Source organism: Geotrypetes seraphini, chromosome 2 (assembly GCF_902459505.1).
Source record: "Geotrypetes seraphini chromosome 2, aGeoSer1.1, whole genome shotgun sequence".
NCBI lineage: Eukaryota > Metazoa > Chordata > Amphibia > Gymnophiona > Dermophiidae > Geotrypetes > Geotrypetes seraphini.
In genome coordinates, this window is record NC_047085.1 from 270,380,717 (window position 1) to 270,407,435 (window position 26,719).

The following is a 26,719-nucleotide window of genomic DNA, read 5'->3' on the forward strand; positions in this document are numbered from 1 at the left end:
TCTTGCAAAAATCTTCAAATGATGTTGACAACTTATCCACATTGCACAGACCCGACACAGGCCGTGTTTTGACAGAGTCTTCCTCAAGGGTCCAAGAAGGGATTTTGGAATATGCAAATGTGAACTAGTTGTCCAAATAAAGAAACATGGAAACATGATGGCAGATAAAGACCAAATGGCCCATCTAGTCTGCCCATCCGAAGTAACCATTATCTCTTTTTCTCTCCGAGAGATCCCACGTGCCTATTCCACAATATTCTAAATGAGGTCTCACCAAAGTCTTATACAGGGGCATCAATACCTCTTTTTTTCTACTGTCCATACCTCTTCCCTATGCAACCTAGCCATCTCCTTTTCAACCTATTTGGCCACCTTAAGATTATCACATACAATCACACCCAAGTCCTAATCTTCTGTCATGCACATAAGCTCTTCACTCCCTAATCTGTACAGTTTCCCTCAGGTTTTTGCAGCCCAAATGCACGACCTTGCATTTCTTAGCATTAAATTTTAGCTGTCAAATTTCAGCCCATTCTTCAAGCTTCGTCAGGTTTTTCTTCATGTTATTCACACCATCCGGTGTGTCTACTTTATTGCAGATTTTCGTATCATCCGCAAAGAGGCAAATCTTACCCAACCCTTCAGCAATATCATTTATAAAAACGTTAAAAAGAACAGGCCCCAGAACAGAACCTTGATGCACACCACTGGTAACATCCCTTTCCTCAGAGTAATCTACATTGATCACTACCCTTTGTCGCCTTCCACTCAACCATTTCTTGACCCAGCCCGTCACTTTGGGACCCATCCCGAGGGCACTCAGGTTATTTATTAGATGTCTGTGTGGAACATTGTCAAAGGCTTTGCTAAATCTAAATACACCACATCTAACGCACATCCTCTATCCAATTCTCTGGTCACCCAGTGAAAGAAATTGATCAGATTTGTCTGACAAGACCTACTTCCAGTGAATCCATGTTGCCACAGGATTCCAGAACTTGACCATTCTGTTTTAAAAGTGTTTCCATTAATTTGCTTACCAAAGAAGTCAGACTTACCGGCCTAATTCCCTACTTCTTCCTTACTTCCACTTTTGTGGAGAGGGACCTTCACCAGTCCTCCGGTACCACTCCTGATTCTAGAGACTATTTCAGTTGGTTAATGATCTATTCAATTCAAACAGATACACACAATTATCTCATTTTCATTACCTACATCAAATGACCTTGCCATTTTCTTTAGTTCCAAGGCAGCGCAGTGCAGACTTCAGCTGTTGATCTTGCCGGCCCAACGCGGACCGGCAGGAAATTGAAGGGAGTCAATCTTGCCGGCCCCGTGCGGACCGGCAAAAATTTCCTGCGGACTGACATCGGTCCGCAGACCGGTGGTTGAAGAGCTGTTCTCTAGACCAGTGGTTCCCAACCCTGTCCTGGAGGAACACCAGGCCAATTGGGTTTTCAGGCTAGCCCTAATGAATATGCATGAAGCAAATTTGCATGCCTATCACTTTCATCATATGCAAATCTCTCTCATGCATATTCATTAGGGCTAGCCTGAAAACCCGATTGGCCTGGTGTTCCTCCAGGACAGGGTTGGGAATCACTGCTCTAGACCACTGTTCTTCAACCGCCGGTCCGCAGGAAATTTCTGCCGGTCCACACAGGGCCAGCAAGATTAAGGTGACCATAAGTCCCGTTTTCATACCTCCTGTCCCAATGTCTCCACACACAGCTTTGGGACACTGAACTGTCCCGTTTTCAGGGACAACGGGACAGGTGATCATTTCCTGTCCCTACCGGTCGCACAAAAAAACAAAAAAAGAGCCTCCCTCCTTCCTTTTACCCGGTCCGCTGCTATCTTACCGCTCTGCTGCTAAAGCTGGCCCAGAACGTCGTCTCCGACGTCAGAATTGATGTCAGAAAGAAGACTTCGTGTAGGCTTTAGCAGTAGCAGGGTGGTAAGATAGCAGCGGACCAGGGAAAGGAAGGAGAAAGGCTTTTTTTTTTTTTTTTGCGTGACAGGGAGGGAAGGTGGTAGGCAGTCAAGCAGGCTAGCTTTGGCCAGGGAGGTAGACAGGCTGGCTTCGGGGGTGGTGATGGGACAAAGTCTGGAAGGCAGTGAGGGGGGACATAGGAAGGAGGCACTGGGGGCACTAAAGACATGGGAAGGAGGCACTGGGGCACTAAAGACAGGAAGAGGCACTAAGGACATGGGAAGGAGGCACTGGGGGCACTAAGGACATGGGAATGAGGCACTGGGGCACTAAGGACATGGGAATGAGGCACTGGGGGCACTAAAGACATGGGAAGGAGGCACTGGGGGCACTAAACACATAGGAAGGGGCACTAAGGACTTGGGAAGGAGGCACTGGGGGCACTAAAGACATGGGAAGGAGGCATTGGGGGCACTAAAGACATAGGAAGGAAAGAGAGAGGGAATAGAAAGGGACAATTCTTGGGCCTGAGTACAGAAATAAAGAAATGAAAGAAAGGATATACAGACTCATGAAATCACCAGACAGCAAAGGTAGGAAAAATGATTTTATTTTCAATTTAGTGATCAAAACGTGTCAGTTTTGAGAATTTATATCTGCTGTCTATATTTTGTACTATATTTGTCTATTTTTCTATAGTTACTGAGGTGACCGAGCTTGCAGAGATGGGGCAGAAATGGGTTTTTTTAATTTTAGTCCTAGAGGTTTGCCGGTCCACAAAATAATTATTTTATTTCTGCCGGTCCACTGGTGTAAAAAGGTTGAAAACCACTGTTCTAGACCCTTGTCCTCCAGCTCTCATGGAAAAAGCTCCCCAAAGTCTCAAATTGGAACTTTTTGATTAGCTATCTAACTCCTTGGAAAAAGGAAAATTCCCATAAGATGAAGGTCATATCATCATTACTTTGATTATTAAAAATCCTAAGGAATCTCCCTCTTCCGCAGTCAACGACAGACCAATAGCATCAATTCCTTTTTTTGTAAAAATCATGGAGGGCCTGGTCCAAGCTCAACTATCAAATTTCTTAGAATAACATGTACTACTACATGATTCTCAATCAGGTTTTAGATCACAATTCAGTACGGAAACTTAAAACAACTTTCTCAGTAAAGGTAAAAGTGCTCTCATCTTGCAGTTTGATTTAAGTAGCGCATTTGACTTGGTAGATCATATTAAATTACTAGAGTGCCTGGATATCTTCGGGATCCAAGGTAAAGTACATTCCTAGTTTCAAGGATTTCTTAAATCCCGTTCATACCAGGTAAAGTTTAATAATGACAGCTCCAGCACTTGGAAGAATCCTTGTGGGGTTCCCCAAGGTTCACCACTTTCTTCTATTCTATTCAATGTATATCTTTCCTCCCTTGCCTCAAGATTAAGCAATTTAGGAATCAAACTTTTCAGCTACGCTGATGATATCACGATTATCATCCCTTACAATACAACAATTTTTAATATAATCCACACTGTAGAAACTGTTCTTAACTCTATGGAGTCCTGGATGATAGAATTTAAATTGAAATTAAATAGTGAAAAGACAAAATTTTTTTATAACTTCTTCTCAAAAGACAACTCCTGAACCTACCATTACTATAAATACCACTCAATATAGGATTCGCTTCTCGCTGGAAATTTTGGGAATTGTCTTGGATCAAAATTTAACTATGAAAAATCAGATCGATGCCTTAGTTCGAAAGGGGTATCACACACTTTGGAAACTGCACACCTTCAGACCATACTTCAATACTCCTGCATTTAAATTTTTGGTTCAATCAATATTACCAAGTCAATTGGATTATTGTAGCATCGTTTACCTTGCTAATAGCTAATACTTAGCAGCCAGACTTATTCAAAACACCACGGTGAGACTTATTTTTGGACTGAAAAAATTTAACCATGTGACCCCTTCTATCAGGAATTGTACAGGCTACCTGTGGAGGCTCGTGTGATCTTCAAGTTAGGCAGTTTATATTACAAAATTGCCTTCTGTCAGGTCCCTTCATACTTGCCTAACATATTCTGCTTGACTTCTCAAATAAAGATCTCACCCACTTTTCACTTTTTCACCTGATAAGGGTTGTAAAAGAAATAGCACGATCGTACACTTTCCTTTCAAGCAGCCTTTTATGACAAATTCTTTCTTCATCATCTTCTTATGTCACATTCTTATTTTCATCTTAGAAGAAAATTAAAAACTTATCTCTTTTCAAAATGTATACTTAATTAACACTTTGATCCTATATATTTTGTTTAATCTTTTGTAAACCACATTGAACTCCATGGTTATGCAGTATAGTATTTTTATATTATGTTTATATTATGCTCTACAGAGTTCCTTGGGCGAAACTGCCTGAGTCTCTGTCCATGAGGTAGCAACTCCTCTGGTGGAGTATGCTTTCAATGTATGTAGAGGCTGCTTACTGCAGCCCACATATGTGGAGGGAATGGTCATTTTGATCCATCTGGAAATCGAAGCTTTAGACGCCACCTCCCATTCTTAGTATGACTGGTCAGAACAAAAAGGTGATCCTATATGTGAAACTCATTGGTAAGTTCGAGGTACCAGAAGATAGCACGCTTGCCATCCAGCAAATGCAATGTCCTGTCCTTTTTCTTTAACCCTGTAGGGAGAAGTAATCTGCCTCACAGATTCACTGGACAAATCTGGTCTTTAGGCTGTCAGTCGGATCGGTGTTGGACTGAGCCTCAATCCCTGGAGAACATCACAAAGCAAAGTGGAAGAGGGCTGTGCAGTTGGCCATTATTAAGCCTGGCCAAGCCAAACAGCCTGTGCTCAAGCTCCTGATAAGTCAGGGATGCAAGCAGATGCGCAACAGATGGCCCATGAGCTGCAGGCTGGCTAGCTAGGTGTCCCCAAGGGCTAATCCTGCATCTTCTCCTAGGCAGTGTTCCCAACAAGTGGGAACTCTGGCCCCAAGCCTCCAATCGAACACTAAGAAAAAAATACCCGAAAATAATAAAACTGCAGAACAGAGCAGGAAAACTTCTGAGCAACTTGCTTGCAGAAAAAAACTGAGGGGGCAGGAGCAGCTTCCTGGGAAGGAGGTGAAGTTCACAGATTATTGACAGCATTCTGCAAGTAACTTACAGGTTCAGATGCATAACCCTAACATTCAGGACTAGCATTCAGAACTATTAGATATATTGCACTATAAATTTTATTATTAAAGAAAAGGGTAAAGAATAAGAATGTTAAAAGTCCAAACAAGCATGGTCTGAGATAACCTTTAATATTTGTGTGAAAAATGTGTATAGATTACATTTTTTTTTCAAGCTCTTAAACTAAAAGGTAAACATTTTCCTGCACTTTGCTTTTAGCATGCCACACAGTCAGATGGAAGTAAACAATTTATGGCACATGCATATTCTATTTTGTAATGAACAAATGTCTTTTCAACAGAGTGTGCCAACTGCAGCAGCTCCCTGTGGATGTGCTGTAAGATAGATGTTAAAGCAATAATGAAGGTCTGTCAGCCACTGTTCTTGAACTTCACCAGTCTTCATGTTCTGAGGAAGGAGGAAAAGGAAAAAAAATTAGACTGAGCAATTTGTCATCCATTAAACACAACCTGCGTCTCTAAAACTAACAAAATACAAAATTCAATCACATTCAAAATCGCAGGTTGCTGATTCACATTGTCAAAAAACATAAATGCAAAACAAATGAATAGCTCTTAAAAGTCAAATATTAAGTCATTATTAGTGCTGTTAAAATGGAATATTTAAGATACACCATGAAACAGTATTCCTATTTTGTTTGCTACTGAATGTTTGGAATCTATTTGGAATGCAGTGCAAACTACATGGGGATCAGCTCCCCAAATTAAAGAAGTATCATTCTAAATCAGACTGCTTTGTGTTTGTGAAACTAAAAGCAGTAACATAATTTCTACAATATTCTCTAATAGAAGAAATTATTTGACATGAAATCATATATAATAATAGTTACATCATTAATAAAAAATGTCATTATGCCCCAATAATAAAAAAGGAAGTATGAAACATTTTAATATAGCCTGTTGTCTATTTTTCAGTGGTGTGCCAGAACAAAACCTGACAGCACTTTTGATATTTAACTATTTTTTTAAGATAATAAAATTGTAAAACCTTGACTGATGTGACACTAACTTTTAAATATCTAGGAATTATTCCGATTGCTAGATATCAGCCCATGAAACCCACTGAGAATACTGCTCTGTACCATAATATCCTGAACAATTTGTTGAACCAAAACCGCATTCATTATCATTTGACTCCTGAGCTGTGTGTGCTGCAACAAGTGACGAATCAATTCAGCAAAGACAGGTAGTTCCTCCTGAAGAATCCTGTTCATTTGTAAACTCTGCAACATCAATTTCAAGACCCGTGGAAGGACACACAGCAATGAAACACATGATTCCCACAGAGTTTCCCTACAAAGCAAAAATCAAGTAAATACATTTTATGATTTAAGGCAGACCAAAAAAAAGGACGCAAAGATTTTTATTTGAAACACAGGCCCAACTTGTTTTCACTTGCGTAAAAATACTTCTAAACAACCAGAACTGCAAGAAAGTGAAATCAATGAAATTATACTAAGGGCTCCTTTTACAAAGGTGCGCTAGCAGTTTTAGTGCGCACTTAGCGCATGCTACATTGCTGTGCGTGCTACACTTTTACGCCTCCATAGAGCTTGCATTAGTATTTTTTGTGTAGCGTGGGGTTAGCGCGCGCTATAAACGATAGCACACCTTCATAAAAGGAGCCCTAAGCAGGAAAATGATTATGCCGAAGGAACCCAGGTATTTACAAGAGAATATTAACCTTTTCCTATCGTGTGTCCCGGATGACGGGACATTCCAAAAATGTCATTGCCATCGTATGTCCCATACTAATAAAGAGCCAGGAACACAAAATATTTGAATTTACAGACTTATGACTTATTTACATTATGTTTACAATAGCCGTAAATGATAACGGTGAATAATACAAAACTTTGCTAAAATAATTACGATTGGAACCAGCGTAACGTAAAATTTATTACGATAGGAAAAGGTTAAGACATAAGAACATAAGAATTGCCACTGCTGGGTCAGACCAGTGGTCCATCATGCCCAGCAGTCTGCTCACGGGGCGGCCCTTAGATCAAAGACCAGTGCCCTAACTGAGACTAGCCATACCTGCTTACGTTCTTGTTCAGCAGGAACTTGTCTAACTTTGTCTTGAATCCCTGGAGGGTGTTTTCCCCTATAACAGCCTCCGGAAGAGTGTTCCAGTTTTCCACCACTCTCTGGGTGAAGAAGAACTTCCTTACGTTTGTACGGAATCTATCCCCTTTTAACTTTAGAGAGTGCCCTCTCATTCTCCCTACCTTGGAGAGGGTGAACAACCTGTCTCTATCTACTACGTCTATCCCCTTCAGTACCCATCTTTATAAATCAAACTATCAGCTTGATGTAATAGCATGCGCTCCAGCACCATGGAGTGCCAATGTCCATTATGTATTTGTGCATTTATTATTAGGATTTATACTTTTTTGAAGTTCACTCATGTCAAACAAAAGCAATAGACAAATTCAGATTACAAAGTATGACATAGTATGTTACATTACAATGTCAACACAATGCGCAATAAAACACTTTAATAGACAGCATGAAAGGATCCACTCTGTAAAATGGGAACTCCAGCACACAATGCATGTTGGCATACAATAATTTGAATGTGCAAAAAAACCAAAAGGATAAGACAAAACAAGATTGTACAGAACCAGTCCCAAATAAATATACTGAACTAGAAGGTCAATGCTAGTATTAAATGTTTTAGGAGGAAATATTCAATATGACAAAGCTGTACAAGCAGTTTTCTAAGCTTACTTTTGAAATTGGCCGCTCAAACAAAGCTCTTCAAAAATGCTTGCACATATTATTTAAATCCTCCTTTCAACCACACAATATTGTGAATTAACATATTAAATATCAGCATCACAAACAATGTGTCTTTTGTTTAAAAATTCAAAAATTGAAACAGCTTCCAAGTCTGCATCTGACCCATATTTATATATAAATAACTTCAGTCAAAGAATGAACAATGAGTAAAGTTAAAACTCACTTATCAATGAGATCTGAGAATATGAAATGCCACTGATTTGAAAAACCCAGAAAAACTAGACTAAACAGAACTCGTGAGTTGCAATATATACTTCTTATAAAAGTTAATGATCAGAGACAAGGAGACCACGCAGGACAAACCTATATATAAGATCTCACCATACAATCACTGCAATACTCTCTTAAACAGGGGTGTCCACACTTTTTTGACTCGCGAGCTACTTTTAAAATGACCAAGTCAAAATGATCTACCAACAATAAAATTTTAAAAAAACACAACGCACACTGTACGCATAGAATTGTTAATTATCATTCCTATGCCGGGGTTTTTTCAAAGAGGTCAAAGCAGATGACTCTATGCACTGTCACCTCAGTAACAACCATACAAAAATAGACAAAACCCACCCCCCTCCCTTTTTACTAAACCACAATAGCAGTTTTTAGCGCAGGGAGCTGCGCTGAATGCCCAGCGCTGCTCTGGACGCTCATAGGCTCCCTGCGCTAAAAACCACTATTGTGGTTTAGTAAAAGGGGACCATATTGTAAAATAAAGACAGCACTGATAAATTCAGACACATTTTGATCACTAAATTTAAAATAAAATCATTTTTCCTACCTTGTCTGGTGATTTCACGAGTCTCTGGTTGCACTTTCTTCTTCTCACTGTGCATCCAATCTTTCTTTCAGCCTGTATGCTTCCTCTCCTCCAAACCTCATTCCCTCCCCCAACTTTTTCTTCCTCTCTCCCTGCCCTTTCTTTCTTTCTCTCTCTCTTCATGCCCCCTTTCTTTTTTTCCTATTTCTCTTCTTTCCTTCTATCTCCCTGCCTGCCCCCTTTCTTTCTTTCTCCCTGCCCTTCTCCAAGCCACTGCCACTGCCATCGGGGAACAGGACCCAAACGCCACCAACGGATAACAGGCCCCAAAGCCGACGCCAACACCGCCCCATGCTCTCTCTGCTTCGGGCCGATCAATCTTCCTCTCCCCGACATCAATTCTGCCGTCGGAGAGGAAGTTCCTCCCAGCCAGGCAGCGATTGGCTGGCCCAAACTTCCTCTCCGACGGCAGAATTGACGTCGGGGAGAGGAAGATTGATCGGCCCGATAGATCGCCAAGGCAAAGGGAGTCCTGGATGATCGACTCACTTTGCCTTGGCGAGCTACTAGTCGATCGCGATCGACCTGTTGGGCACCCCTGCTCTTAAAATGTCATCTATATTGCATATCTCATTTCAATTTTCATCAAAACTTTTAGGGCTCCTTTTACTAAGGTGCGCTGTTTTTGCGCGTGAAGATTAGCGCACACTAACCCTCGCGCTAAACAAAAAATACTAACGTAAGCTCTATGGAGGCATTAGCGTGTTGCGTGCTAAAACCGCTAGCGCACCTTCGTAAAAGGAGCCCTTAGTGTTATAAACTAGTCACTAGTTTTTGAATATGCACTTATCTCAAAAAATATAGTAGGGTCCCGGGGGCTGCTTCAAGGAACCCGACACTGGATTTCAAAGGCAGTAAAAACTCCACTGATCACAGAAGTTGTTGAAGTCGCATATAAATTAGTTGTCAGAAGCATATTCAAAAACCAGTGACTAGTTTATGACACTAAAAGTTTTGATGGAAATTGAAATGAGACATGCAGCCGACCTGTAAGACTGAGGACCCAGAGGCAGAGTCCTGTCTTGCCACCACGTCTACTCGGTAGAACTAGGCAAACGTGTGAAGAGAAGACCATTCTGCAAACCTCAGGGGAGACAGCTTTAGCTTTGGCCCACGAAGAGGCCACACTTCTGGTAGAATGTGCCTTGACGGAAACAGGAGACTGTTTTCCTCGCAAGAACGTAAGCTGACGAAATGGCCCTAGACGAAATGGTCAGAGACGAAACTCGTCGGTAACCTCCAAATAATGGAGAAGAACTCTGTGCACATCCATTTTCTTCAACAGGCGGTCCTGTGACTTGGAATCTGTTGGAGAAATGCAGGCAAACACACTTTCTGATTGACATGGAAAACTGAAACCATTTTCAGCAAGAAGGAAGGAACCTTTTGAAGGGAAACTCCTGGCTCTGAAATACAGAGGAAAGAGTCCGTGTAAGACAAAGCCTGCAATTCCGACACATGAGAACCGGAGGGGAGGTAGAAATGATTAATTAGCCGATGCACAGCTGCTGGGGTGAGAGAGAGAGAACAGAGCGCATCCTCTCAGGTCGAGTGCATCACGTACCCCTCCCCCGCAATTCCAACACATGATGCACCAATGTAATGGCGATCAGAAAAACTTTCTTGTGCATCAAATCTAAGAGGGCAGCATCCCAAAGGGGCTCAAAAGGAGCCTTACTAAGGCTAGACAATACCAAGGTAAGGTCCCAGACGCCAAGAAAGACCGGATGCTTCCGGGATCTAAAACAGGAGAGCCCAGCCACTACTTGAAAGAGAAGCTACAGTAAGGCCTTTAACCAAACTAGCCTAAAGAAAGGCGAGAATTACCGAGACCGAAGATGAATAAGGGTCCATCTTGACCTGGGCACAACAGTGTTGGATGGCCTTCCACACTTTAGCATAAGCAGACACTGTAGACTACTTCTTAGATTTTAGAAAAGTATCAACAACCAGGGCAGAATATCCTTTAGACTCTAAGGTTGTGCACTCAAGAGCCATGCCATAAGTGCAAAGTGACCTGGATCCTCTATGGATACTGGACCTGCAAGATAAGTTCCAAACAGACGCTCAGTTGAAGGCTGAGACCCTTGAGCAGCCTCAGCAGATCTGTGTATGTGAATCCAATCTGAAGCCACCAGAATGATGCGGCCAATTTTGCAACCTGTGTACAGAAATGCTGGCACTGATATGTGCATTGTGATGGGGAGCACAGCCCAAGTCACTAAGGGATCCTGCCATGGAGTTAGGAGGTCTGAAGAGGGTGGAGAAGCTGTTCTGCAATTTACGTTGCCCTTTGTATGTTGAAAGGTTCAAGGTGACTAGGAAATAGCACTTGGACTTTAGAGAAGAAATCCCTACTCTCTTTCAGTTGGTCCCTTTAAAGGCAAGGGGATATGAGAAAGGGACGCTGGGAAGCAGTGATCACAATATGATCCGCTTTGATCTGGACGCAGGGGAGAAACATCGGTCCAAAATGTCAGCCACGGCACTGAACTTCCGAAAAGAGAATTACGAAGGGATGAGACTCAAGGTAGGGAAGAAGATTAAGAAGAGGATAAGCATTGTAAAAACGCTAGAGCAAGCTTGGTCCCTTTTTCTTAAAATGTATTTATTTATAATTTTGAATACATTACAATATCCAATAATTCAAAAGAAAAAAGGAAAATCACATAAAACAATACATAATCAAATCATACATACATAATTCCTTTTAAGCCCACATTAATGGGGAGTATATCTTGCTATTTCTAATAAAATAAAGTTCAAGAAATATAAAGGACAATAATTCTTGGTTCATACTAATGAACCTTGAATCATTCCTTAAACTGCCCAGTACTGGCCTTAGTTCAATATTTAATCTTATTTTCTGATTCTAGATCCTTTGTGTTCATCCCACGCTTCTTTGAACTCAGTCACAGTTTTACTCTCCACTACCTCTCTCGGGAGCGCATTCCAGGCATCCACCACCCTCTCCGTAAAGTAGAATTTCTAACATTGCTCTTGAATCTATCACCCCTCAACCTCAAATTATGTCCTCTGGTTTTACCATTTTCCTTTCTCTGGAAAAGATTTTGTTCTACGTTAATACTCTTCAAGTATTTGAATGTCTGAATCATATTTCCCCTGTCCCTCCTTTCCTCCAGGGTATATATATTCAGGGCTTCCAGTCTCTCTTCATACGTCTTCTGGCGCAAGCCTCCTATCATTTTTGTCGCCCTCCTCTGGACCGCTTCAAGTCTTCTTACGTCCTTTGCTAGATACGGTCTCCAAAACTGTCTAGTTGCTAAATTTGTATTCACTGCTAGGCTCTACCTCTGACCAGCTCTCACAAAAAAAAAAAAATCCATCCCCGACGCTTAACTCCCCCTTCCTGTCTTACATACTCAACTAGTTACCTTGTTGTCCACCTGACTTAAACTTTCTCTTAGAGAACGTTTAGCCCTAGCTCCCTCCCTGAGCTGTCACTAAACCCCTCCTCTGCTGAGATTACTTACATGCGAACCAAATTTAGTCCTGTCTCCCAGCTCAAAGGCTTCCCTTAGCCCAACCATGAAGCCTCCCCTCTGGCTCCTTCTTCTCCTACTATGCTCTTCTTTCAACACTTCCCTCTGCCTGAAACCTCCCTCTCCTATCCCACTCGACTCCCCTGGCCTCAGAATTCCCACGCTGATGCGCACCAGAAGTCACCCCTTTCAAAAAAAAATCCACGAAAAGTCAACCATGCGTCCTTAAAGCCCCTGCCCCTGCTAATCTCCCATCCATGCCTCTGACTCTCTCACCCCAGTCCCGAAACTTTATTGCAATGTCAGATCCGCATGCAACAAGATTCAAATTCTGAAAGACCTTGATGATTCTGACCCTGGATTCTTGTGCATCACGGAATCATGGATTGCTAAAAACGACCTATTTATACAAAACGAACTCTGTTCCCATGGTTACCAAGGCCTCTTCTCACCCAGATCTAACCGAAAAGGAGGCGGCCTGGCACTCCTCTACAAATCTTTCTTTGATGTCCAGCTCCTTGAAAAGGGCAGCCACCCCTCACTAGAATATCTGCTAGCCTCAGTCAATGATGAGCTCCGCCCTCACCCACTGGGTATCTTGTTACTATATCACCCACCTACCCTTTGGATCAATTCCTCTGATCTCGTCCTCGAGACCATAACAAACGCCTTCCTTAAATTTCAAAGATTACTGATCATTGGGGATATTAATCTCCACCCTGACGACATCACCAGCAAGGACGCGATTGAATTTAACAACTTCCTCTCCTCTCTAGGTTTTCCCCCCCTGCTTCCTCTCCAACCCATGAAAAAGGGCACACACTAGACTTCATCAGTTTCCTTGATCTTACCTCTTACAAAACTTCAGCCGATGACGCTCGTTGGGAACACGTCCCTTGGTCAGACCATTTCTTAGGGGCTTTCTGTCTCCCCATTTTCATGTCACATCTTGGGGCCCCATCCTGTTCCCCCAATTCTATTACCTTCCGCAAAAAAATTACGAGCGATCTGTTCTGGACCAATTTCCTTAAACATCTCTCCTCCGTTCCCAAGCTCGCAGATTCTGAAACCTATTAGCACAACTGGATCGCCCTCTCTGAATCCACCTACCACTCTCTTGCCCCATTATCCACTAAATCCATCTCCTACCCCCGTAAGGCCCCCTGGTACCTTCCATTTCACAGAGAACTGAAGCAAAAATGTCGAGCTTTGGAGCGCATATGGAAAAAATCTAAATCCCCTACAGATAGACAGACCTGGAGGGTCAATATTAAGCTCTACAATATAATATTTAAAAAAAGCTAGGAAGAACTACTATGGAGACAAGATCTCCAGATCCAACAACCAGAATAGTGCATTGTTTAACATCTGGCGCTCCTTAACCTCTAAAAACGACTCCACTCTGCTCCCCTCTTCTCCGTCAGCCGATGTTCTAGCTAAATTCTTCTATGAAAAGGTCACTTCTCTAAGATGCTCTTTCCCGCCTACTGTCTCCTTCAATTCCCTGGTGCCCACCGATTCCATCCCTATCCCACCTATCTCCAACCCCATCCCAGCTGACAGATCCTGGACTGCCTTTGAGCTCGTATCCGAATCGCAGGTCTCTAAACTCTGCCTCAAACTAAAAACTTGCAACTGTACCTTGGACCCATTCCCCTCCTACCTATTTGAGAAAATTCCCACACAGGCCATCGCATCTCTCACCAAACTTATAAACTCTGCCCTACTATCGGGCCTATTCTCTTCTGAAATGGGACACATTGCTTTGACCCCACTACTGAAAAAATCTGACCTAGACCCCTCCACTCCATCCAGCTATCGTCCAATAGCAAATATCCCTCTCCTAACCAAGATGCTAGAGTCTATCATATCTTCCCAACTTTCATCCTACTTGGAAAGATTCTCTATCCTTCTCCCTTACCAATATGGATTCAGACTCAATTTCAGCACCAAATCCCTATTGGCCTCACTAATCTCTAAGGTTCAACAACTTCATTCTCGTAATAAGTTCGCTATTCTTCTTCAATTCGATTCTTCTCTTCAATTCTTCAATTTCTGCTGCTTTTGACGTTGTCCATCATGATGTTCTAGTTTTCCAACTCTCCGAGATAGGCATCAACTCCACAGTTCTAGACTGGTTCTCAAAATTCTTACGTTCCCGTTCTTACACCGTTAACATGAATGGCATCTCATCCTCCCCCTGGAAACCGACATGTGGAGTCCCATAAGACTCACCTCTATCTCCTATTCTTTTCAATATCTATATGTCCTCTCTGAAACTCCTCCATCTATCCCCCCATGAAACACTTTACTCTTATGCTGATGACATCCTTGTCCTCCTCGAGATTGACTCGAACCTCACTAATCTCCCCGAGAACATATCCTCATGTATAACGAACCTCCAATCCTGGGCCCTCACTGTACATATGAAACTAAAAGAGTCCAAAACAAAACTACTTTGGCTCGGTCCAATATTAGACCATTTACCCACCTCCATTCCATTGTCCTCTGGCCCCACACTTCAGCTTGAGTTCTCAAGAAATGTTCTGGGCATCATCATGGACTCCTCACTATCCTTCAATGACCACCTCCACTCCTTAGTAAAAAAAATGCTTCTTTAGCCTTCATATGCTGAGGAAAGTGAGATCCTGTTTCCATCAAAAACACTTTGCCGTCCTTGTACAATCCATCATCTTCTCCAGATTAGACTATTGCAACTCTATCTACTTGAGCCTAACTAAGAAAAGCCTCCACAGACTCCAGCAGATACAGAATGCCGTGGCTAAGCTTATTTTCGCAAAAAGTAAATTTGATCACGTCTCACCACTTCTGTCCAAGCTTCACTGGCTTCCAGTAATTTCCAGGGTCCACTTCAAGTGTGCCTGCCTAACTTTCAAGATCCTTCACGGCATTCTTCCTCCCGTTATTCCACTATCTTGGAATTCCTCTAATCCTAATTCCACCAGATCCTCCCAAAAATTAAAACTATCCTTCCCTTCTATAAAAGGTATATCTCATGTTGGAAAACTAGGGACATCCCTCCCCTTTAGAATCACTGAGCTCTGGAACAACCTTACATCCCCTCTCCGAAACTCGAGCTCCCTCCAACTCTTCCGAAAACATCTGAAAACTTGGCTTTTCTCAAAAATGTAACATCCCCCCCCTCTCTCTGGTACCCTAATACCCCCTTTATCTTCCTTACACTTAATCCTATAACCCTCCTTTGGAGATCCTTTCTATCTTAACCCTGTAAACCGTGCCGAGCTCTACGATTGTGGGGAAGATGCGGTATACAAACATCTGAAAACTTGGCTTTTCTCAAAAATGTAACATCCCCCCCTCTCTCTGGTACCCTAATACCCCCTTTATCTTCCTTACACTTAATCCTATAACCCTCCTTTGGAGTTCCTTTCTATCTTATCCCTGTAAACCATGCCGAGCTCTACGATTGTGGAGAAGATGTGGTATACAAACCTAAGGTTTAGTTTAGTTTAAAACTGAACACAATATTCCAAGTGGGGCCTTACCAATGACCTGTACAGGGGCATCAACACCTTCCTTCTACTGGCTATGCCTCTCTTTATACAAGTACTGCTGGGTCCTTGGTTGTTGAACGGGTGCACCATGTGGGCCCCCATCGAGATCACGAGACTGGTGCAAACATCGGGTAGTCCTGGCATAATTTCATAATTATGCCATTAAAGCAAGACTCTTGGATCTCTATAAAAAATTGCAGACCCTGGACTACTCTGGCTCCCAGATTTTGTTCTTCCAAGATTTCTCTCAGCACATGGCTGAACAGCGGAGGAGCATGATGCCGTTGTGTTCACAACTCTTCAACAAGGGGATCAAATTCAACTTACAATACCATGCCAAGGTCCGGGTGACTCATAACCATATTTTTACTGCAACAAAGCCAGAAGAGCTGAGGCACTTCCTGTAGAATTTGCCCTCATCTCCCTGATGTGGACTTTTTGTTTGGCGGGGGAGTGGGGCTGTTGTGCCTGGGTCATATCTGTTTGTATTTCTGCTTTATTTGAAGTTTTTTTGCAGGGCAATGGTAAGCAGTGAATAGATGTCTAACCTATGGACCTGAATAGTTGTGTGCAGTTGTGTTGGGGCTTTTTCCCACTTGACCTTTTTGAGCTCTGCTAGCGCGGGCAACACTGCACGTGTTTAGTTATGCTGCTGTGTGGGTTGTAGTAGTGAATGGTGTGTGATGAGTTGTGGTTTGTAGGAGAATTGGGTGTTTTAACATTGATATAGTGTTGGAGAGCATACCAGGGGTTCCACCTCTATTCTTGTCTGTTCTATTTGACTGCGGAGGGGTGGGGGGAGGGGAAAGATTTAGGGGTGATTGGATGTGAGTGCTAGGGTGTGGGTTGTTGTGTCTGGGGGTTGCCTGGCTGAGGGGTGGTGTGTGGATGGCTGGGGGATGGGGCCTAGTGTTGTGGTTTCTGGGGAGGTGCAAGGGGAGTTGGGGAGGAGGTGTTTCCTGTTCAGGGGAAGGGTTGGCTTGGGGGGGGGGGGGGACTGGGTGCTTACTCCTCTGGGACCTTTCGCTTCAATGCTTTGCTTTTCTTTTGGGTGCTGTGTTGGTTCGGCTGGGAGGCTTACTGCAGCACTATGTGGTGCACATTTATTCGGCTGACCTGTTTTGATCTCTTTGATCCTGGGTGATTTTCGAGTGACCTCCCTGAATGTAGATGGTCTTCATTCCCCCATATAAAGATCCAAAAGTCTTCACGTATTGTAAGAAACTGAATATTGATGTTCTGCTTTTGCAGGAAACGCATTTAGCGCCTAAAGAGCATGAAAAACTGCACAGAGACTGGATTGGGGACCTTGCTTATGCCTCCTATAATGCCAGACAGAGAAGAGTTGCAATTGTTTCACAAAAGTAAGGCTTGCTTGCCTAAAAGTTATTCAGGACCCTGAAGGTCGGTTTGTTGTGTGGACTGGGGAATTTTGGGGCCATAAGTACATTTTTTGTTCTGGTCTCAGAGGAATAGATTTTAAAAGTTTTATCAAGTTTATCGAATAAACGTTATATTTTGGATACTTGTCCTTCTTTCTTATTAAGATCAATTCCAATAAAAATACTGTGTGGGTTGACTAGTTTTGTAAATAAGGTCTTTATTGAGGTTCAGCTTGCTGATATTGTATTGACACCAATTCCAAAAGCACTGAATATGAACTGAGTAAAGTCAAGCATTATCGTCCAGTAGCGAATATTCCATGTCAGGCAAAATTGCTGGGATTTATAGTGCATCAACAGTTTATTGATTATATATCTTCTAAGGGTTACCTGCACATGGCTTTCAACTGCTCCATAGTACTGAAACTCTTATTAATTTTAGTTTCCGAGATAAAGATTATGAGTTTTGGAAAATGGACATTATTGCTTCATCTTGATATATCTGGATGGGGCTTTAGGTACCTGAGCTAATCAGGGCCTTAGGTCTCTTTCTAGAATGCACTGGGAAGGAGAAAGTCTGCCATTTTGAAGCAACGAGCTTGCTGGCTGGAGGGAGTAGGCATCTCTCTGGCTATCCTTCAATTTCAAGGACTCAGGGAGGCCTGCGACTCAGTTGATTGGGGTAGGGAGTACAGCTTTAACAGGAGGGAGGAGCTGTGCTTAGCAATTGCTCTTCTGAGCAAGTGCCAGTTCCTCCCACTCTTTACCGGCGATTCTCCACAAAAATAGCATGCATATAATTTGCATGTTATTATACTGTGAATCGCCTAGAAAATAAAAATCACTCCCCACTATGTTGACATGCCAGACTTTACCGGCGAGTTTTAAGAATCTGACCCTAAACTAAACTAATGTATACCGCACCATCTCCACAAGCGTAGAGCTCGGCACGGTTTACAGGGTTAGGTTGAAAAGGAGCTAGGAAGATAAAGAGGGACAGGGTACCAAAGAGCGGGAGGTGTTAGATTTTTGAAAAGAGCCAAGTTTTCAGGTGTTTGCAGAAGGATTGGAGGGAGCTTGAAATTCTGAGTAGGGATGTGAGGTTGTTCCAGAGTTCTGTGGTTCTAAAGGGGAGGGATGTTCCTAGTTTTCCTATGCGGGATATACCTTTTGCAGAGGGGAATGATAGTTTCAGTTTTTGGGAGGATCTAGTGGAATTAGGGTTAGAGGAGTTCCAGAAGAGTGGGATAACGGGAGGGAGGATGCCATGTAGGATCTTGAAAGCTAAACAGGCACATTTAAAGAGGACTCTGGAGTGAACTGGGAGCCAGTGAAGTTTGGACAGGAATGGGGAGACGTGTTCGAACTTGCCTTTAGCAAAAATAAGCTTGGCTGCGGCGTTCTGGATTAGCTGAAGTCTATGGAGTTTTTTTTTAGTTAGGCTTAAATAGATGGAGTTGCAATAATCCAGTCTAGAGAGGATGGTGGATTGAACAAGGACAATGAAGTGAGAATGATGAAAGTACGATCTCACTTTCCTCAGCATATGAAGACTAAAGAAGCATTTTTTTACCAAGAAGTTGAGGTGGTCATTGAAGGAGAGAGAGGAGTCTATGATGATGCCAAGGACTTTGCTTGAAAACTCAAGCTGAAGAGTGGAGCGGAAGATAATGGGATGGACAGTCAGAATTATATAAACGTTAACACTCAGTTCAATAAGTATTTTATTATATATATTATGAATATAAACAAATCATAATAGATAAACATTAACATTGAATACAAAAGGTGCTAACTTAGATTGTAAGACTTATGGGGCAAGGACCTACTTACTTTACCTATCTGTAATTTACCTTGATTGTGAGTTTGGTAACAAGTAGAACTAAATAAAAAATTATTTCAAAACAGTAATGTAACCATCAAAATAAAACAACCCTAGATAAGTAGAACTGTATATTTGTTTTACTTTTTGTACTTTTTACAATTCCAAAATTTGTAATATAAAAATTTTTATATCAAAACTACTAATCTTTCACATTGTCAGTCACCTTAAAGGAAGATAAATGAAGATTACCTTTTTTGTACATGTTCTGGCTCCTGCTTCTTTATAGTCATCACCAAATAAAGAAGACTAATGCAGCAGGAGGCTAGAAACTTCTGTATGTCCTCACTAAGAAGAGCAGAGTGGTCTTGAAATTTACTTATGGCATATACAATAGATCCAGCTGTACTGTCAGGTATTACAGAGAGCACAGCCTGCAAGAGAAGGCAATTATTTACATTATATGTTAAGAGACATACAACAAGACAGATACTTTCCTAATATTTAAAACTGAAAAGTACGGAACATATTGGACAAATAATTGTTTTGAATATTGCTGTGTAGTAATCCACAACAAATCTACCAATATTGTTCTGCTATTCACTTATGCTCATTGTGTGCTTTCCTTTGACTTGTTTTGGTATTTTTGTGCATTTCCTTTCCAGAAAATTATTTTATATTGTATACCATTTTGATATTACCATTTAAAAGCAGTAAAGCAAATCAAGGTACTTTTTTGTTCGGGCATTTCACTGAAATGAAAACTGTCTATATTTTGGAATATTTCTGTACTATCCTGGTCCCAAATAAGTTTTGTTATCATCATTGTAATTGATGATTCTTTGTGCGTGTTTAATTTTAATGGATTTTTTAATGTAAGTTGCCTAGGTTTTTAGGTGAATAATAAATATTTTAAATAAAGTGAAAGCAAATGTATTTTTAACATAGAAATAAATATTAAAAACAAAAGACTGGATGTGGATATTCTGGAAGATGATTTATTATTCACTCTTCACAATAAAAAATACAAATAAAAGTCTGAATTTGTAATACAGTTATGATTGTCCTGCCGGACACTACACGGTCCATGTTTCGGCAAGACTGCTTTCCTCAGGGGTCCTAAAGGAAATTTAGAATATAATGAAATAAAAAAGAAAGATGAATAAAAAATAAAAATGGTTTGAAGGTGACTGTGGTGCCAACCTTATGAATGCAAATTTGATGACTGACCTTGACCACTAGATAAGAAGAATTAGAGAAGTGCCTAGTGTGACTCATGCTGTCTAAGGTGGCAAAAGACATCAACAGACATTAGAGGAAAGAGAATGAGAAAATCTGGACGGTACCGAGACTAGCCAGTGAAAATTGATGATTAGAGAACCATGATTTCATCAAATTTGCATGCATAAGGTTGGCGCCACAGTCACCTTCATGCCATTTTTACTTTTTATCCATCTTTCTTTTTTATTTCATTATATTCTAAATTCCCTTTAGGACCCCTGAGGAAGGCGGTCTCGCCAAAACACAGACCGTGTAGGGTCCAGCAGGACAATCATACGTGTATTACAAATTCAGACTCTTATTTGTATTTTTATTGTGAAGAGCGAATAATAAATCATCTCCCAGAACACAGTCTTTTGGTTTTATCTTTACACCAGCAAAGGGGAAAAGCATACAATATAAAATCCAAAAGCTGTCACAAACTAGTGTCCAAAAATAATCACAGCCGAGTCCCTGAAACCTGGCACATTGGGCGCCCCGTCCTCCTGGACACTCGCTGACAACTCGATCCTTTGAAAGGCAAAGAAGCAGAAGAAGATATGCGCTCCGCTGACCCAGTAGAATTAAGCAGCAGAGATGTCAGTTCTGGAAACAGCTGTTGTGCCTCCTCCAACATGCACAATCTGTGTAACTTCCCCTTTAGGTAAAAAGCGAGTGCAAAAGGGTATTGCCATTTATATTTTATTCCTTTATCCACCAACAATCAAGTACATTAATCACTCTGCCGTTTAAGTGTTGTAGCAGCCAAATCTTGATAAAGTTGTATAGGATACGAGTCCCAGTGAAATGACTCCTGCTTTCGAGCCGTGGACATCATAAATTCTTCAAATTTGAAATCGGAAAAGCAAACCACAATATCTCATGGTTTTTCAATTTTAAAAAACCCCATAACAAAACTGTCCCATCCTGTGACTATCATGTCTTGTGTAAAGTCCATCTTTATTTCTAAATTTTTATGCATGATTAGATTGTAAGCTGCCCAGCAGTTTCTGCACTATGGGTGGGACAGTAAGCCCTCAAACTTGGAAACATTTCAAATCCCACTCCCCCTTCCCTTCCTCAGATCCAACATCTTTCCCTCTCTCTTCCTTCCTTCTCTCTCCTCTTCCCTCAGGGTCCATTATCTCTCTTTCTTTCCTGGAGTTCATTATCTCCCTCTTCTCTCTCTCTCTCTCTATCCCACTGTCCAGCACCTCTACTTCCCTCCCCTACACCCTCTTGAGCAGCAACAAAAACATGGTGGTGAACAGCATCAAGCTCTTCCAGTGGCTGCTGGAGCTCACCACCTTAGCCATAGCTTCCACCAGGAGCCCCTCTAGTTCTGCACTCATTCCCCTCCCCTCAGCCAGGGTTCGACATCTGTTCTCCCCCTCAGTCTATCCTAACTAGCAGTATTGCATTTATGTTACAAGCAGGCTTCTCTGAAGCACTCCCTCTGGCCTGTCCCACCTTCTTCAACATCATTTCCTTGGGGGGGGGGGGGGAGTCAGAGGGACAGCTTTGTACCAGGCCACAGACAGCATATGTGCAATATGCCAGAGAACACCAGAAGACCCCCTTTTAAAGTACAGTAGCACGTGTGGTATTGGTGGGAGACAGATATCTAATTGCATCAATGATAGTGGTTGGAACTAGAAGAGATAATTGGAGGAGATGTGAGATAATGCAATGTGATTAATAATGTATTAATTGCAGAGTTAACTGTGATTTAACTTACAGCCTTAATATTGGGGATGCTCAGCACCAACTATATCTATAGAGTTGGCTCCTATGTGCTGCAGTTACTGAAACTGTCTTCCCCAGAAACACATTTTTTTTTTTTTAGGGAGAGGGCTTTGTTTCTCTAGCATCCACAGTTCAATCTGATCTAAATTATTTCAACTATTTCAACTTACTTTTAAGTAGGCAAACCTTCTTATGGTTTGAAGCATCTCTAACTCATACAAAATAGTGGTCAAGAAAAATATTCACACAAGCTGAATGTCGAAATATCACTAATCCAAAACATATTCAAAACATAACTGATGCAAGGGTTATCCAAACATAATCCAAATAAGTGGGGAAAAAGACCTCAGTGTCACCTAGGATAGAACAATAAACGTATTCATGGGACAACCTAGATTCAAAGAGAATTTATTTGAAGTAGGAGGCACATCCTTTATCAAAAAAACTCCACTTGATCTCTCATACTCTCGATCAAAACTCTTCAATTTATCCAGGAATGAAGCTGCTCAGCGCCGAGAAGCAGCACCAAATCGCACTGCTGCTCGTGCTGCTGAAATGGACTAAGTGGATCCGTGCAGCTGGTTAGCAGTGGGGCAGGAGTTCAGAAAGCTTGCTCCTGCCCGCTGCACCTCCACCAATGATTGGCAGAGGACCCGTTGCACCTCCACCAGATCGGCAGAGGTAGGAAGATAGAGCAGGGAGGGCGGGGGGGACAGAGGGCAGAGCCTAACAGGGGAGGGGAGGATGGAAGGGTGCTGGGTGTAGAGCCTGACAAGGGAGGGGAGGATGAAACGGTGCTGGGTACAGAGCCTGACAGGGCAGGACACTTGAATATTAAGCTGCCTGACTTATATTCGAGTCAACCATTTTTCCTCCTTTTTGGGGGGGAAAGGGGGGTCTCGACGTATTTTTGGATCGACTTATATTCAAGTATATATGGTACTCTAAACCAAAAACTCAAAAAGGAAGAAAATTATCAAGAAAAGCAGAAGATGTACCTCAAAATCGAGTTTAACGCTTCAATACTTCCTATATAAAATGGCCTCTCTGCATCCTGAGTGGTTTATAGTACAAAAAGAATGATGTCACAACACCATGACAAACTACAGGCACTTCATTCATATTGCTCGGCATCTTTAAAAGTTATTTCAACAATGCCCGAGCACGCCACTGCTTATAACTAATATAGTGTCCAATATAGTACAAATCATACAGCGTTCACACTTATAATGCCCCACCCTCCCACTTCCATTATTCTTCTCAATAGATAGAATTGCCCCTTTACTCGTAGGACATAGGATTTCTTGTAAGTTCTTATTCCTTGAATATGCTATAATTACTCTGCTGTCTTTAAAGCATTCATGCACAGAAAGACAATGCCAATATTTTTTTTGCAGCTTGGCTGAAGAATCTAGCCTGTTGGACGCTGTATGATTTGTACTGTAACTTGGGAAGGAATTTCATTTATAAATCCTGGGGACACAAAAACTATTTTGGGGGAAAGGTAATACTACGTGTGACTCTAAGGGTGTCATTTATGTAGATAAGTGTTTCTGTAACAAGTTATATATTGGACAAACCTCCTGGCATTTTGTACCAGGAAGACAGAACATAAATCCTGTTTAACATGTGCATGAGCAGAAACCCCGATGGATATTTACTTTAAATACTTGTGAACCTACTGGACTAAATTCTATGTTGGAATGGAAGCCATTTTTTTTTTTGGCTTTTCTATATTGGACACTATATTAGTTTTAAGCAGTGGCGTGCTCGGGCATTGTTGAAATAACTTTTAAAGATGCCGAACAATCAGAATGAAGTGCCTGCAGTTCATCATGACGTTATGACATGACATAAGGATTTACTTATTTAAAAAATTTATATTCCGCATATCCTGCAATTCTATGCGGAGTACAATAGAACATCCAAATAAAAACCACAAATCACAACCTTCTCATACAACACATATTTCAAAAAATACAATAAACAAATTACAATATGACAAACACAGAACAATATAACTGACAAGAAACAGACAACCATTGCTTATACTTGACTGGCTCATTATTCACTGCTACAGATTGAAAAAGCATGCAGAAATAGACAAGTTTCCAACTGTTTTCTAAACTGTAATACCAATGATGCCTGACTAAGATCCATGGACAGCCTGTTCCCACAAATAGGACCCTGAACAGAAATCATCACTCTCCGGCAACTCAGAAGTTTAACTACAGACAGGGAAGGCACATCAAGAGAAAGCTTATCTTTAGAACATAAACTTCATGATGGCACATAAAAGTGCACCAACGACCGCAGCAACTCAGGACCACCAACATTCAAAAGTTTAAAAAAATAAGCACCGTGTCTTACATTTGATATGAGCACTGATTGGCAGCCAATGCAGGTTTTTCAAAGCAGGTGTAATATGCTCAAACTGTGAAACATGCGCCACCAAACAGGCAGTGGCATTTTGAGCAAGCTGCACGGCCTTAAGAACACATTATGGTAATCCCAGATACAAAACACTGCAATAATCCAACACAGGATTGATCATCAGCACTAAGGTAGTTTTAAAATTATCTGCAGACAGATCATCTCTTAATCTACATAAAACACGTAGCCAATAGAATACACCCAAAACTACTGCTTTTATTTGTGCCTTAAAGGATAAGGTGGAATCCAATGTGACACCCAAATATCTGCATTGCTGCAACACAGGTACAGATACATTGCCTAACATAACCTCAGAAAGAAATGCTTGTAATTTATGCAGTCGACCATACAAAGTACCTCTGTTTTAGAGACATTCAACTGATTACTATACAACCACCCTTGAATCACCTGAAATGTTCTATGAGCACTCCCAGGGCTTCAAACATAGAATGCTGAATTGGAATCAAAAACTGTATATCGTCCACATAAAGATAGAAATTCAGGCCCAAGTCTTTTAACATTCTGCAGTGTTATCATTCTTTTTGTACTATAAACTTCTCAGGACGCCGAGGCACCATTTTGTATAGGAAGTATTGAAGCATTAAGCTCGATTTTGAAGTATATCTTCTGCTTTTCTTGATAATTTTCTTCCTTTTTGAGTTTTTGGTTTTGAGTATTTTGTTTTTAGCGCTTCCTTTGGCAAAATATTTGCAAAACAGGGGCCTTGTTGGGAATCCGATAAGCTGTTTGGATCCACATTAAGACATGCAGCATGTGAGAAGAATATGGGCACATGAGAGCACAGAGTGGAAGTTTACAACTACTGTATACCGATTTGCTATCCTGTTTAATAGCTGAATGTCAAGTGGACTAAACATCTAAAGATAAGTATTTTTCTGGATTTAAAATCTGTTTTACTCTTTGATATAAGTTTTTTTGAACTTATTAATTTTATAACCTTGTTTTAACTCTAAATGTATTTTGTATAATCCTTTTTACTGATATACATACCTCCTAGAAGTCTGATTAGGCGGTATAAGATATTTTTAAATAAACTTGAAACTTGAAATACATTCTCTTTGAAGTTAGGTTGTCTCTTGGATACGTTTATTGTTTTATTCTAGGCGACACAGAGGTCTTTTTCTCCACTTATTTAGATTATGTTTGGATAACCCTTGCATCAGTTATGTTCTGAATGTGTTTTGGATTACTAAAATGGTCAGTCATCTTTATTATAAAAGTATAAGATCTCAATATGTACACTCCGAAAGAAAGGCAGGAGCGGGTGAGAAATGATAGAAATGTTTAAATACTTCCGTGGCAGAAAAGCACAGGAGGTGTCTCTTTGTATTGAAAGAAAGCTCTGGAATGAGGGGGCATAGGATGAAAGTACGGTAATAGGGGACGGACTCATGAGTTACCTGAGAAATTACAATATGACTGGGGTCCATAAAATATTATTGTGTAGAAAGTAGGGTTGCAGTAGCTATTAAGTCCAACATAGCCCAGAATGATTTTCAAGCAGATGCAGGGGTAGGCCACCGTGGCATAGCAAGACATTGCCTGGAGTGATTTTCACATAGGGGCTGACATAGCAATAAACATAAGAATAGTCATACTGGTCCATCTAGCTCAGTATCCTGTTTCCACAGTATCCAATCTAGGTCACAAGAACTTGGCAAAAACCCAAATAGTAGCAGCATTCCATGCTTCCAATCCCAGGGCAAGCATTGGCTTCCCCCATGTTTGATTGACGTGAAATGCTGACACAGGAACTGTATGAAAAAAGGGGGGAGCTGTCACATGATTGTGCTATATGCAAGTTTGTGTTAATATGGGATGCATTATAGCAGGGTTCCATTGTATTTCTTCATGGAAAAAATGGATTCCCAGTGGAGGTGTTGGAGACTAAGACTATCTTAGTTCAAGCAAGCTTGGAACAAGTACATGGGATCTAGAAGGGCGAGGAAGGGACAGTAGATAGAATGGATGGGAAGACTGGATAGGCCAGATGGTCTTTATCTGCCTTCATGTTTCCCTGTTTCTATGTCTGAATTGTTGTGTTTTGACATACTCCCTACACTCTTCTGTTTCTTGTCATCAGTTGTGTTATTGTTACTGTATCTCTCTTTTAAATACAAAATATTCTGAGATTTTATACTGCAATGATGCCAAGTTTCCTTGTGCGATTTGTGATATAATTCAGTAAATGTCACAAAATAAATAAAATAAATGTCCTAATGGAGTTGATTTGTAAACTTGACTCTGAAAGATTAAGGAG

General features: G+C 41.3%; 1 protein-coding gene across 1 annotated transcript in view; it reads right to left on the reverse strand.

Annotated features, from left to right (window-relative positions):
• Positions 1-5,226: 5,226 nt before the first annotated feature.
• TEX10 (testis expressed 10) overlaps positions 5,227-26,719 on the reverse strand; it is a 258,142-nt gene continuing 236,649 nt past the window's right edge. The window contains exons 12-14 of the mRNA XM_033929656.1: positions 19,252-19,433; positions 6,217-6,427; positions 5,227-5,522 (exon numbers count right to left, since the gene is read on the reverse strand). Of these exons, the coding sequence (XP_033785547.1) occupies positions 5,409-5,522; positions 6,217-6,427; positions 19,252-19,433 (507 nt within the window). The 3' untranslated portion in view covers positions 5,227-5,408. The remainder of the gene's footprint in view (positions 5,523-6,216; positions 6,428-19,251; positions 19,434-26,719) is intronic.